Source organism: Ahaetulla prasina, chromosome 7, assembly GCF_028640845.1.
Source record: "Ahaetulla prasina isolate Xishuangbanna chromosome 7, ASM2864084v1, whole genome shotgun sequence".
Taxonomy (NCBI): Eukaryota; Metazoa; Chordata; class Lepidosauria; order Squamata; family Colubridae; genus Ahaetulla; species Ahaetulla prasina.
Window position 1 is genome coordinate 81,545,134 of NC_080545.1, and position 14,821 is coordinate 81,559,954.

General features: G+C 38.9%; 1 protein-coding gene across 1 annotated transcript; it reads right to left on the reverse strand.

Annotated features, from left to right (window-relative positions):
- Window positions 1-61: 61 nt before the first annotated feature.
- On the reverse strand, window positions 62-14,517 carry ETFBKMT (electron transfer flavoprotein subunit beta lysine methyltransferase). Its single transcript, XM_058190812.1, has 4 exons — window positions 14,408-14,517; window positions 6,967-7,431; window positions 2,697-2,827; window positions 62-1,701 (listed from the first exon to the last, which is right to left on the reverse strand). Exons 2-4 carry the CDS (start codon window positions 7,281-7,283, stop codon window positions 1,358-1,360), a joined length of 792 nt encoding a protein of 263 aa, XP_058046795.1. The 5' UTR covers window positions 7,284-7,431; window positions 14,408-14,517; the 3' UTR covers window positions 62-1,357.
- Between the last annotated feature and the right edge of the window lie 304 nt (window positions 14,518-14,821).

Here is a 14,821-nt window from a genome sequence, read left to right on the forward strand (position 1 = left end):
TAACATGCAAGACTCTTGATTACTTTTGCTACAGAAAACTAACATGAATACTTTTTGAAAAATATCCCATTAAGATATTATCATTGTCTTTAGTAATAAGAAAAATATTGATCAGTATGGATTTTGACATTCTCTAGATAAGGACATGGTGGCTCAGTGGCTAAGACATTGAGCTTGTCGATCGAAAGGTTGGCAGTTCAGTGGTTCGAATCCCTAGTGCCGCGTAACGGGGTGAGCTCCCGTGACTTTTCCCAGCTTCTGCCAACCTAGCAGTTCGAAAGCACGTAAAAAATGCAAGTAGAAAAAATAGGGACTATCTTTGGTGGGAAGATAACAGCGTTCCATGCGCCTTTGGTGTTGAGACATGCCGGCCACATGACCACGGAGATGTCTTTAGACAATGCTGGCTCTTCGGTTTTGAAACGGAGATGAGCACTGCCCCCTAGAGTCAGAAATGAGTAGCACGTATGTGCAAGGGGAACCTTTATCTTTAGATAGATATAGTAATCTTCTACTCTTTCTCTTTATCATGCATTGCTACTAATTATTGTTGAATAGGGATTTTGTCATTCTTCATAATCAAATAATGTAACACAACTTTTAAGAATTCCCACCCAGCACTCTTTAGGACAGTATGTGGAGTAAAGTGAGACGAAACATAGAAAATGCAAAGTTTGATCAAATCTACGTGAATAGTTGTGTTGAAGCAGAAAGCAGTCTTTTTGAACATATTCAGTAATTGCTTCTGTATAATAATTAGCTTAATAGAAGTCAAGCCAAAAAGATCCACTTGTTTGCAAACGTGAGTAACACTCAAAGTCATTCCAGAATGGATAAGATGATATTCCATTTCAGACCAGGATATAACATCAAATTGACCAGACATGATAGATAAGAACCAACAATCAAAGATCAAACATTTATTCTCATAGATACATGTATTATAGAATAGTATCAAAAGAGGACAATGTTCCTGAGATCAAAATACAGTAAACTGTCCCAAGGTTTCCCACCTTCTTAGATGGATCATCCACTGACTATCCAGTACCAACAACTAGCTATTGGGTATAGTGCGTGAATTGAGAAGTTTAATTGGATATAGAACTGCTGTTGATAGGCCACCCTCTACAAATAAAAATTATTTTAATTTGCATAAGCAGTATTGTGTATATTTTTCAAATAATGCATTTTCAACCACAGGCAAAGTTTTTCATACTGTTGTCTCTAATATGGCTGCAAATAAAATGTTTTAAACATACTAGAATGTACATAGTAATAGAGGCTAAAATCTCTGTATGAGAACTGGAATTCAAGAGATTCAAATTAACATCAACTAACTTCCAAGACTTTTGAAAAATTAAGGCTGATAATTCCAGATAATAGTTTTGGTTGAACCGTTGTATTCTTCCGATGATGATTTAGGGAGAGCATATTCACTAACTTTGTGCAACATTCTCTGAATTTGGTTGGTCACAAAATAGGGTCTGCCAGGATCCCCAATCAGCAGCTCAGTCTTATCATCCTGGATGCACTTCTTCAACCATTCAGAGAGGCTGTCTGCAAGTTCTTCACTGTAAAACATGTCCCCTAAGACAATAAGGTCCCACTTGCCTATATCTGTACCAATCAGGTTCTCTGTTAAGACAGGGATGGGATCTATGTTGTTCAGTTCACAGTTAAGCACCATGGCAGCAGCTGCAACTGAGGTACCAAGAAAATAAAAGATCTACGTCAACATTATTTCTCTCAAAATCCCAAATTAACAATTAACTTTGTACAATTAAAATATTGGGTAATGGTTTTTTTTTTCTTTTTCAATTGCTGTAGGAAGGGTGCAGGAAAGAGCTGACAATTTTAACTTAAAATTTTGATGTAACCTTGCAAAATGTAAATTTTAGGTTACATTTCCTGGAGAAAATCTGATGCAAGGTAATGTTCTTGCTTTCCTAGTAAAAAAATATGCTTGCTGATTGCCTTCCCACTTCATTCACATTAAGTCAAATGCATTCTCCTATATATAACATTGCCGTCTCTGATTATTAGTTAGGTTTTTAAATGCAAAACTTCAAAATAAGACCAACCAATAGGTTTCCTATGGAAGATACCACAGTACCATTGCCTCAAGTATCTCCAGATGGGAGAATAAGGTATTTGAAAGCCATTCTTTGTATCAGTGTTTTTCAACCTTGGTAACTTTAAGATGTGTGGACTTCCCAGAATTCCCCAGATAGCGGGGAGTTGAAGTCCACACCTCTTAAAAGCTGCCAAGATTGAAAAACGCTACTTTGTATAGAGCACATGTTCTAGAACCTGCCAGGTATAGACACACCAGCATTTCTAGTACTCTTTCCACGTGAGAGTCAAAAAAATACACATTTGCTGAAGGAGATGAGGAGCTACTCTCCTATTTTAAAGGCACTTATGACATGTAAAATTAAACCATCCATATAGCCTGTTAACTTTTAGCTTGGTTTGAGATATGAACTCAGCATTGTCTCTCTTTTTCTTTTTATCCACTTCCCATTGTGATTATAATTCTATCATGTGTGAGCTTGTTGAACAAACCATAGATTAAGAATACTGAGTTACCATTATGTGCAAATCTATGTAGACCTTTGGATTTCAAAACATGCTTGACACTGTCGGTTTACCCTAATGAACTTAGCTTGTCCTACATTTGGTAGAAAATAGCTTACCAGGATCAACATCATTTGCAACAACTTGTGATGCTCCACTTAGTGTAGCTGCAATAGCTGTTGCTCCACAACCACTTCCTAGATCCAGAACTTTCTTTTTCTGGACCATTTTTGGATTATCAAGAAGGTATCTGAAAATGAAGAATAGTAAAAAAAAAAATCAATCTTGCAAAGTCTGTTACGGAATCAGCTCATTTCAAAATGCCTTAATTTGATCTGAATTTCACATTTATAAACAGAATGCTAAAAACTTTATCTTTTAATATGAAAGTGCTTCATCATCAACTAGGTTAAAATTGCATGAGAGCGACCAAGAGAAATTATGGTTGTTACAAATTTTTATTTTTACAAATAATACATCAAGCTGAACTTCAAGAGTGTGAGCTTCTCGTCCTGCAACAAAAATCATATACATTGGATATCACTGAAATTTCAGGAGCTTAATTAATCCTAAGGGACCATGAAGGCCACCTCTGGAATTCATAAGTGGAAGGATGTCTTAATGTATTATAAAGATAGTGTATTAAGCCATATTTAAATTATTACTTAATAAATAAATAATAATTGATTTACTTCCATGAATTATGTTATTCCAGAAAATATGCCACAAAAGCTAGCCTTGCAGCCAATAAAAGCTTGAGCTGTATCAACACAACTAATTAACATAACAGGTAAATACTACAGTAGTCATCCCAATATACTCAGAATACTGGGTGTAGTTCTGGTCAATATAATACAAGAAAGACACTGAGGAATTGGAAAGAGTGAAGAGTGTAGTTCTGGTCAATATAATACAAGAAAGACACTGAGGAATTGGAAAGAGTGAAGTAACAAAGATGATGAGGGGCTTAAAAACTGAATCAAGTGAAAAACAGTTAAAGGAATGAAAATACATTTAATCTAAAAAAAAATGGCTACAAGGAGAAACAATAGTCAACTTCCATTGTTTAAATGTCACAGAGAAAAGGATGTGGATTTATTTTGTATAATATGTAAGAGTGGAGTGGATTTCATGGCTGAAACCCAAATTGAAAAGCAACAATTTCCTAACCATGTGAAGCTACAAGCCTGGAGTGATTTTATTTTAATTTTATTTTATTTGTCACACAGTATATATAAGCATAAGCATGAAATAGCTATACAATATATAAGCATATATGTAAGTATGAGTATGTAATAACTATATTAATTGGATATAACGAAAGAAACATTAGGACAGGAACGGTAGGCACGCTGGTGCTCTTATGCACGCCCCTTAGAGACCTCTTAGGAATGGGGTGAGGTCAATAGTAGACAGTTTTTGGTTGAAGCTTTGGGGATTTGGGGAAGAGACCACAGAGTCCGGTATTCCAAGCATTAACAACTCTGTTACTGAAGTCATATTTTCTGCAATCAAGATTGGAGCGGTTTAACATTGAGCTTAAATCTATTGTTTGCTTGTGTATTGTTGCAATTGAAGCTGAAGTAGTCTTTGACAGGAAGGACATTGTAATAGATGATTCTATGAGTTAAACTCAGGTCATGTCGAAGGCAGCGTAGTTCTAAATTTTCTAGACCCAGGATTTCAAGTCTGGTGGCATAAGGTATTTTGTTGTATTCAGAGGAGTGGAGAACTCTTCTTGTAAAATATTTCTGGATATTTTCTGATGATGATATATTCTGGATGAAATCTTGTAAAATATTTCTGGATGATCAATATATCATTGATGGACGCTTCAATGGTGGAATTTTCAAACTAAGGGGACAGCAATTTCCTAAATAGGACAAAACTGGTCACATACTGCCATCTGGTGGTCAATATAAGTAAAAGCAAAGACCAGGTATAAAATACATATGTAAAAAGAGAGAAATTGTAAAAAAGAAAATCCTTTAAAAGGAGTTGTGAGAAACGAAAATATAGCCTATTGATCTATTAGCTTTAATAAGGCCTATGTGAATAATAGCAGGCCCCAGGATAGAGAGATCAACCAAAGTCTTCAGCTAGGATGATTTCATAATGTAAAAGATCTATTTGTAATTTGCTACAATATGATTTTGCAAAGTAGGTGCTTTCATGGGTACATTTGGAACTAGAAGGATGAAATCATAGAAATAAGAAATGAAAGTAACAGATGGAGATATTGGAAGAAAAAAGAATTACCCACAATAGAAGAATGGAAATTGAAAGTTTCCAATTTGGCTGAGATGGCTAAAATCTCAGCCTTCTTGAAAGACAGTACTCAAGAAAAATATCTAAACGAATGGAAGAATTGGATTGATTATATTCAAAATAGATATCAGATTAAGAAATTTCAGATTGTCTTTGAATGAAGGATGTTGTTTTTGATTTTAATGGAAGCAGTCAGGATATGTGAGAGAGAAGGATTATAATTGTGTTAGATTTTAAAAATTTAATGTATGACTGTTTGTTTAATGAACTATACCTTGTGTTTGCTCCGGGAAGTCAGGGGAGGGAGGGGGGTTTTGGAGGGAGGGGGGAAGGAGGGGGAGGGTGGAGGGGAGGGGGAAAAATTAATTATTGTTGTAAAACTTTTTCAATAAAAAAAAAAGTAACAGATGGAGGACATATCGTTGGGGACAATATCATGACTCTGTAAACTGCTTAGAGAGGGCTGTAAAGCACTGTGAAGTAGTATATAAGTCTAAATGCTATTGCTACTTACTAGGTTGATGTCCTGCACAGGAACTGCTCAATCATTCTACCTTGTCTTCACAATAACAACCCCGTGCAATACATTGGGCTCAGAAAGAGCAATGAGCCCAAGGATGCCAACTCAGCCTTCTGGCTTCTGGTTGAACTCCTTAACCAGTAGACTACACAGGGCTTTCTTTGTTTAGAAAAACATTGGACTTTCAAGTAGCACAACAGCATGAAGCTAGCCAGCACTAATTAAAATTTCTTAATGGTTCTGGGAATAGGGGGAAAAAACCCAATTATGGCATTCATAAAAGGGGTAGAAATTTAGAACCTCAGGACTGAAAAATTTAAAGAAAGAATTTGGAAAACTCAACCCAAGATCTTGTGACGTGATGTGAATTTGCTTCGATTTCATTTCGAGATTTGTAGGCACCAATTCTGAGATTGTCATTCTTACAATTATTAAAACAGGGATTAAGCCTAGCATGGATGTAGCTATATTGTCTGTGAAGGCTTATACTTCTAAATCCACTTAACCTGGATGTATGATTTCAAAAGGGCTCAACTGCTCCAGAAGATATCATAATCCAGCACAATGATTTAAGCAATAAACTCAATTTACTTGAACAATGTAACAGGTGGCCTACGAAAAGTACCTGGAAACCTCAATGGTCCACAATTCTGTAGCTAATTTAATAACTAGGGGCAATGATAAATAGCATATAGTTTCTTTGTTAATCTAGCAACCAGAATGTATTTGGGACTCCATTCCATGTACTGATTATGACATTTAGGATGGGTTTGCATCACCCTCATCTATCAAGATTGTATCTTAGTATGGTAGGCAAATCCAACAGGTATTGAATTTATTGCTCAGTTCACCCTCCCCAACTTGGACATCTTCCCAATGGGTAGACTTCAACTCACAGAATTCTCCACTCAACATGATCAGTATTGAGAACTGCGACAGTTTCAGATGACAAACTGAAGGGCAATTTATTTGAAAAAAATTCATTCAGGGGATCAGTGGAACTGAGAAACAAAGCCTTACGTGTCTTGGGATAATATATACTATATACTAATACGCTTCAGGCTTTATAATAATAATGATAGGGGAAACCAGGTGAGTTCTGGTTTTCCTATGCTTTAGGTAAAGGTAAAGGTTCCCCTCGCACATATGCACTAGTCGTTCCCAACTCTAAGGGGCAGTGCCCATCTCCATTTCAAAGCTGAAGAGCCAGCCCTGTCCAAAGACGTTTCCGTGGTCATGTGGCCAGCATGACTAAATGCCAAAGGAGCACAGAACGCTGTTACCTTCCCTCCAAAGGTGGTCCCTATTTTTCTACTTGCATTTTTTATGTGCTTTCGAACTGCTAGGTTGGCAGAAGCTGGGACAAGTAACAGGAGCTCACCCTGTTACGCAGCACTAGAGATTCGAACTGCTGAAGTGCCGACTTTTCGATCGACAAGCTCAGCGTCTTAGTCACTGAGCCACCATGTCCCTATGCTTAGCTACTGAGTCCACCGCATTCCCTATACTATGCTTTAGCATGCTGTTATAGCATCATTTAGTCAGCTTCCTATTATACTGATTGCATAGCAGGTAAATCTCAGTCTTCTGGTGTTCTATACCTGGATAATCCTTGGCCTCCTGGCCAGTACATTGCCCAGTAGGGCTCCCCATAGGGCCACAAAGCAGCTTTGTCATGCCAAAACCTGCAATTAGGGGTCAGAAGACGTAATCTTATTTCTGGGGTCAGGTTCCCACTGTCAATGATTTCAGTATTCTGCTCTAGAAACGTTCTCAGCTCAGGATCTACATGTCTTCCTGAAATTCCTCCACGATAGCACCTCCAAACCAAGCAGCCGTTTTGTTTCTGCTTCAAGTCTTTTCTAAAGCTGGCCCTACCACAAAAGTGTAGCAATCTTCTCCAGCTGAGGAAAACCATGTGTCCTTTTCCCTCTAGGTCAATGTCTTCCCAACTTCAATATAGATCTTTAAAAATATTTGCCTGGAGCATGTCAAGATTCTCTAATGTCAGTTTGGGAATGAAGAGCTCTCACAATTCTGGCTTTCGGAAGGAATGGGCAATGTTCCTGAAAACAGAAGAACATATTGTTTACTACACAGATTGTCATAGGTTAATTACTTAAATTGAGGCAGACTGTGCTTTTGTATATAAAAGGCATTATTTTCGTTCCTGATTTATATTGTTATTCCTTATTTAACTATCCCTCTCTGATTTGTTTTAAAAACACGGATGGAGGCTTTTCTTAAGGCCACTAGTACACCTTGTTTAGTTTTCTCTGAGTGGCGGAATATTTTTTAACTTTGAATCTCTTCCTTGCAAAAGCTATATTCCCATCACTGACTTTGTTACGAATAGCGTAAATTAAATTTTGGTCTCACTGCTTCCTGATTATTACAGATGCAAACGTTTGCCTGGTTTTCCACCAACAGGTTCTCTTTCCGTTATAAACCCACTACAGATAATTATGTCTTTGTATGTATCTTGCAAATGGTTTATTTGTGACCGAATCAAGTCTTGGAAGGGGGGTTTCAAAGGCCACATGAAAATCTTGTTGAAAGGGAGCATGGAGAAAGTAAACGTTGTCAAATAAAAATTGTGCATTTCCAGAACAGAAAAAAGGCTTTTTTTTAAAAAAAAAAAATCCCATACAATTCCTTTTTAGATCTTTACCTCTTCCCTTAGAGCTTTCTTATTTTAAAACATAAAAATCTTCTTCTAAACAAGCTTGATGCTTAATAGCTACATGGACATATCCATGTCATTCTCTCGGCAGCAAAAGAGAATTCTAAGGGGTTTTTTCTTCCCAACATCATAGTTTAATGTATAATTCCGAGATTTCCTGGTGATTTCCAATCCAAGAACTGGAAGAGATCAACTAGATGCAGTAACACTGGTTTTTTACCTGGCGAGGAGAAATCACATGTATCTCTTTCCTTTCCTTTAGGTGCATAGTCTATAACAGGGGTCTCCAACCTTGGCAACTATGACTTGTGGACTTCAACTACCAGAATTCTGGGAGTTGAAGTCCACAAGTCGTAAAATTGCCAAGGTTGGACACCCCCAGTCTATAAAACACTATATGGTAAAGGTAAAGGTTCCCCTCGCACATATGTGTTAGTCGTTGCCGACTCTAGGGGGCGGTGCTCATCTCCGTTTCAAGGCCGAAGAGCCAGCACTGTCCAAAGACGTCTCCGTGGTCATGTGGCCGGCATGACTCAACGCCAAAGGTGCGCGAACGCTGTTACCTTCCCACCAAAGGTGGTCATTATTTTTTCTACTTGCATTTTTATGTGCTTTTGAAACTGCTAGGTTGGCAGAAGCTGGGACAAGTAACGAGAGCTCACCCTGTTACACAGCAGCACTAGGGATTCGAGCCGCCGAGCTGCCAACCTTTCGATCGACAAGCTCAGCGTCCTAACCCCTGAGCCACCTATAAAACACTATATTCCCATGTAATTAATTAAATATCCACGTTTACAGCTACTGTGTTTCCCTGAAAATAAGACCCTATCTTATTTATTTATTTTTTTAATCCTGAAATAAGCGTTTGGCCTTATTTTCGGGGAGGTCTTATTATTTTGGGGCATATGGCTCAAGATGGGGTTTCTCTTGCTTTCTTACCTGATTTCCAGCTCTGCATTTACATATTTTCGAGGAGGGCTTATTTTCAGGGGGAAGCTTATTTTAGTGCATGCGCTCAAAAGCCCGATTGGGCTTATTATCAGGGGATGTCTTATTTTGGGGGAAACAGGGTAACATATCCAAATACACCTTCCTTCTCCTATTTTCCCCAAAACAACAACTCTGTGAGGTAATTTGGGCTTGAAAGAATGGCTCAAAATCACCCAGGTGACTTTCATGGCTGAGGAGGAACTTGAACTCATAGTCTCCCACTTTTTAGCCTGGTGCCTTAACCACTAGACCAAACTGGCCGGTAATGATTGAAAATGTAGTACAGAATTAAGCAAGTATTTATTTTAGACATGAAAGAGTTAAACTCTTTTTGTTCTAGTCTGTTCTGTTATTCTGTTAATGAAATAAGGTATTGAATGGGGTGATCTTTCTCATCTTCAATACACAAATTTTTTAAAAAAATATTCCTTAACCTTGGGTGGTCTTATCTTTGGCAAGAAGAGGTAAAGCACTCCAAGGACAAGATCAAATAACTTATCCTTCCTTTCCTTTGGCAAAAATCAAGTGAGACAAAGTTATCTGTGTGATCCAGATGTGAGTAATTATAGAGTCTATACACACTGGTTGGAAACCTCCATGAGATGGCACATCATTATACATATAATTGGAAATATGAGAGGGTCTTCTCCCCAACATATCTTTGGGGTTTAGGACCTAAAAGTTTTTTTAAAAAATTTCATTCTATTCATTAGTGCACTGTTTCTCAACCTTGGCAACTTGAAGCAGTGTGGACTTCAATTCCCAGAATTCCCCAGCCAGCAAAAAGAGGATGACTAGCAGTAAAGTGGCTGGACTTGGCTACAGTGGCACTACTGGGAAACCTGAAGGCCCACATTATGAATAGATCTTCATGCAGAAAATCTATCTATGTCAGAAGGGTTAAATTGGCGGCCCGCGGGCTGGATGTGTCATGCGCTGGCCATGCCCACACCCAGTTTAGCGAAGGGGGGAAAAGTCACAATATGTCACATGACGACAATGCAATGATGCAAGTTTGACACCCTTGATCCAGTGGTGAAATTCATTTTTTTTTACTACTGGTTCTATGGGCATGGTTAGTGGGCGTGGTGTGGCTTGGTGGGCATGGCAGGGCAAGGATACTACAAAATCTCCATTCCCACCCCACTCTGGGGCCAGTCAGAGGTAGTATTTGCTGGTTCTCCAAACTGCTCAAAATTTCCGCTACCGGTTCTCCAGAACCTGTCAGAATCTGCTGGATTTCACTCCTCCCCTGATCTATGCGGTTGCTAGGAGTCAAAAATGATGTCATTTTTGAATGAAATGGTGAAATGGTGGTAGACTTTAGGAGAAACCCTTCCATACTTCCACCTCTCACAATACTACACAACACAGTATAAACCTTCAAATTTCTAGGTTCTACCATATCACAAGATCTAAAATAGACAGCTAACATCAAAAACGTCATCAAAAAAGCACAACAAAGAATGTTCTTTCTGCGCCAACTCAGAAAGCTCAAACTGCCCAAAGAGCTGCTGATCCAGTTCTACAGAGGAATTATTGAGTCTGTCATCTGCACCTCTATAACTGTCTGGTTTGGTTCTGCAACCCAACAAGACAGACACAGACTTCAGAGGATAATTAGAACTGCAGAAAAAACAATGGCTACCAACCTGCCTTCCACTGAGGACCTGTATACTGCACGAATCAAAAAGAGGGCTGTGAAAATATTTACAGACCCCCTTATATCCTGGACATAAACTGTTTCAACTCCTACCCACAAAGCGACGCTACAGACCACTGCACACCAGAACAACTAGACAGAACATTTTTTTCCCAACGCCATCATTCTGCTAAACAAATAATTCCCTCAACACTGTCAAACTATTTACTAAATCTGCACTACAATTAAACTTCTCATTGTTGCCATCACCCATCTCCTTCCACTTATGACTGTATGACTGTAACTTTGCTGCTTGTATCCTTACGATTTATATTGATATTGTTTCCTGGTTGCTTATTTGTACCCGATGACTATGTTGTACCTTATGATTCTTGATGAATGTATCTTTTCTTTTATGTACACTGAGAGCATATGCACCAAGACAAATTCCTTGTGTGTCCAATCACATCTGGCCAATAAAAACTATTCTATTTCGATTCTATTCCTCTCCATGTATGAACAATTAGCTAACTTCAATGCCGTAATGGTTATATGCCCAGATAAAGGCCAAAGAAGCCAAAGTTAGAAGACGGTCCTAGAATACAGAGATTCCTGACCTTTCCTTCAGATTTTCCATCAATAAGCGTTCCTCACAGTGATGGATGTACCAGCACACGAGCCGAACTATATTCTACATTCATGATTTGCATTCCATTCCAGAATTCCCCAGCCAGCAAAAAGAGGATGACTAGCAGCAAAGTGGCCGGACTTGGCTACAGTGGCACTACTGGGAAACCTGAAGGCCCACATTATGAATAGATCTTCATGCAGAAAATCTATCTATGTCAGAAGGGTTAAACTGGCGGCCCGCAGGCTGGATGTGTCATGCGCTGGCCATGCCCACACCCAGTTTAGCGAAGGGGGAAAAAGTCACAATATGTCACGTGACGACAATGCGACGATGCAAGTTTGACACCCCTGATCCAGTGGTGAAATTCAATTTTTTTTTACTACCGGTTCTATGGGCATGGTTAGTGGGCGTGGTGTGGCTTGGTGGGCATGGCAGGGCAAGGATACTGCAAAATCTCCATTCCCACCCCACTCTGGGGCCAGTCAGAGGTAGTATTTGCTGGTTCTCCAAACTGCTCAAAATTTCCGCTACCGGTTCTCCAGAACCTGTCAGAACCTGCTGGATTTCACTCCTCCCCTGATCTATGCGGTTGTTAGGAGTCAAAAATGATGTCATTTTTGAATGAAATGGTGAAATAGTGGTAGACTTTAGGAGAAACCCTTCCATACTTCCACCTCTCACAATAGTAGACAACACAGTATAAACCTTCAAATTTCTAGGTTCTACCATATCACAAGATCTAAAATAGACAGCTAACATCAAAAACGTCATCAAAAAAGCACAACAAAGAATGTTCTTTCTGCGCCAACTCAGAAAGCTCAAACTGCCCAAAGAGCTGCTGATCCAGTTCTACAGAGGAATTATTGAGTCTGTCATTTGCACCTCTATAACTGTCTGGTTTGGTTCTGCAGCCCAAAAAGACAGACACAGATTTCAGAGGATCATTAGAACTGCAGAAAAAACAATGGCTACCAACCTGCCTTCGATTGAGGACCTGTATACTGCACAAGTCAAAAAGAGGGCTGTGAAAATATTTACAGACCCCTTCACATCCTGGACATAAACTGTTTCAACTCCTACCTTGAAAATGACGCTATAGAGCATTGCACACCAGAACAACTAGACAGAAGAACAGATTTTTGCCAAACGCCATCACTCTGCTAAACAAATAATTCCCTCAACACTGTCAAACGATTTACTAAATCTGCACTACTATTAATCTTCTCATCGTTCCCATCACCCATCTCCTTCCATTTATGACTGTATGACTGTAACTTTGTAGCTTGTATCCTTACAATTTATATTGATATTGATTGTTTCCTGGTTGCTTATTTGTACCCTATGACTATCATAGGGTTTTTACCTTATGATTCTTGATGAATGTATCTTTTCTTTTATGTATACTGAGGGCATATGCACCAAGACAAATTCCTTGTGTGTCCAATCACACTTGGCCAATTAAAACTATTCTATTTCGATTCTATTCCTCTCCATGTATGAACAATTAGCTAACTTCAATGCTGTAATGGTTATGTAACCAGATAAAGGCCAAAGAAACCAAAGTTAGAAGACGGTCCTAGAATACAGAGATTCCTGACCTTTCCTTCAGATTTTCCATCAATAAGTATTCCTCACAGTGATGGATGTACCAGCACACGAGCCGAACTATATTCTACATTCATGATTTGCATTCCATTCCAGAATTCACCAAACACAGCCACCATTAGAAGGAAGCAGGGCTAAATTATACATTGTACCCAGCTGTAAATATGAATTAGCTTCTCAAACTTCGCTACAAGACTTTTATTATAATAACAACAACAACAGCAACAACAACAACAACAACAGAGTGGGAAAGGACCTTGGAGGTCTTCTAGTCCAACCTCCTGCGCAGGGAGGAAACCCTATATCACTTCAGACAAATGGTTATCCAATTTCTTCTTAATAACCTCCAATGTTGGAGCACTCACAACTTCTGGAGGCAAGTTGTTCCATTGATCAATTGTTCTAACTGTTCAGGAAATTTCTCCTTAGTTCTAAGTTGCTTCTCTCCTTGATTAGTTTCCACCCATTGCTTCTTGTTCTACCTTCAGGTGCTTTGGAGAATAGTTTGACTCCCTCTTCTTTGTGGCAGCCCCTGAGATATTGGAACACTAAGAAACTTTTGTTTCTTTGGGTTGAAGCAGCTGCCTCTCAGAGAGACCAGAATGAGGACAAAACAAGAGATTAACCCATTATGTCCCACTTATATTGAATTCAAAGGCTGTTTTTCTGTATTCCATTAGAAAACGCTTAAGAGTTGTTCAGTCACTGAAGCAGTAGGCATGACTTAAATGGACTCCAGAGGATGGTAGAGGATAGGAAGGCCTGGAGGAACGTTGTCCATGGGGTCGCGATGGGTCGGACGCAACTTTGCAACTAACAAGAGTAATAAGGAAGAGTTGTTTATAGACCATCCTGTGTATTAAATTCACATGTAAAATGCAAAGCGTCAGTACATTAGGCCAATAATTTCTAATCCCACCCTGGTCACCTCCAGCTTCCTTTCTCTTGTCAAAAGAGGGAAAATATTTGACGAAAAATGTTTCTTTAAAAAATATGGTGAAAAAAAGATGCATAAAACTATGGATATAATATGGAAAAATTTGTAAATAAGCTATTGTAAGTAGAAATTTAGTTGAAGTTTTCTTTTATTTTCCCTTTTTTTGGTAAAAAAATTACAGTATTACTGTAATTACTGTTAACGTAGTACAGTTATAGTTATTAGCTTGTATGTTAAGATTTACCATTGATTTTTCTCTGGCTCTGCTTTATTTATATTGTTATCCTGACATGGCACTGTCTTTTCAATAAAACAAAGTTTAATATATATATATATATATGGATATGGTGAATTCGAAGACTAATGTGGGGGGGAAATCAATCTGGAGCCGCAGTGAGTACAAATGTGGTGTCTTCCTTTATGCTTTATAAATATATTCAAATGATTTGGGGAAAGGGGGAGAGAGTGGTTACACTAATAATGCGACACCCCCCCCCCAAACAACCCCAGTTCTTGTTAATTCGGAGTTATAAAATATGAAGGTAAAAATTGACCTGGCTTGATTGTGCGATTGGTTAAGCGTTGCAAGTCCCCGAAAAGATCCCGGCTTCTCCCTCGTTTTGTGAATCAGATCTTGTGTTTTCTCGACCCCAGGAACTTTAAGACGTGTGGACTTCAACTCCCAGAATTCCCCAGCCAGCATGTTCGTTCATTTGGCTGGCTAGGGAATTTTGGGAGTTGAAGTCCTAATTTCTTTAAACGGGTTGGTGACGAAGGCAAACCGGAGGCCGGTTCTCCATTTAAGGAGGCGCCTTCCGCGGACATGCCGACAAAGTGATTGGAAGCTCAGCCGCTGCAAATCCCGACGCCTCCTTGCTTTGTCAAAAGGCCTCGGATTCAATTGGGAACTGGGAGGGTAAGGTTTGTGGCCTTATTAGCTGCTCTTCGTCCCGTGATCTAGATTCGAC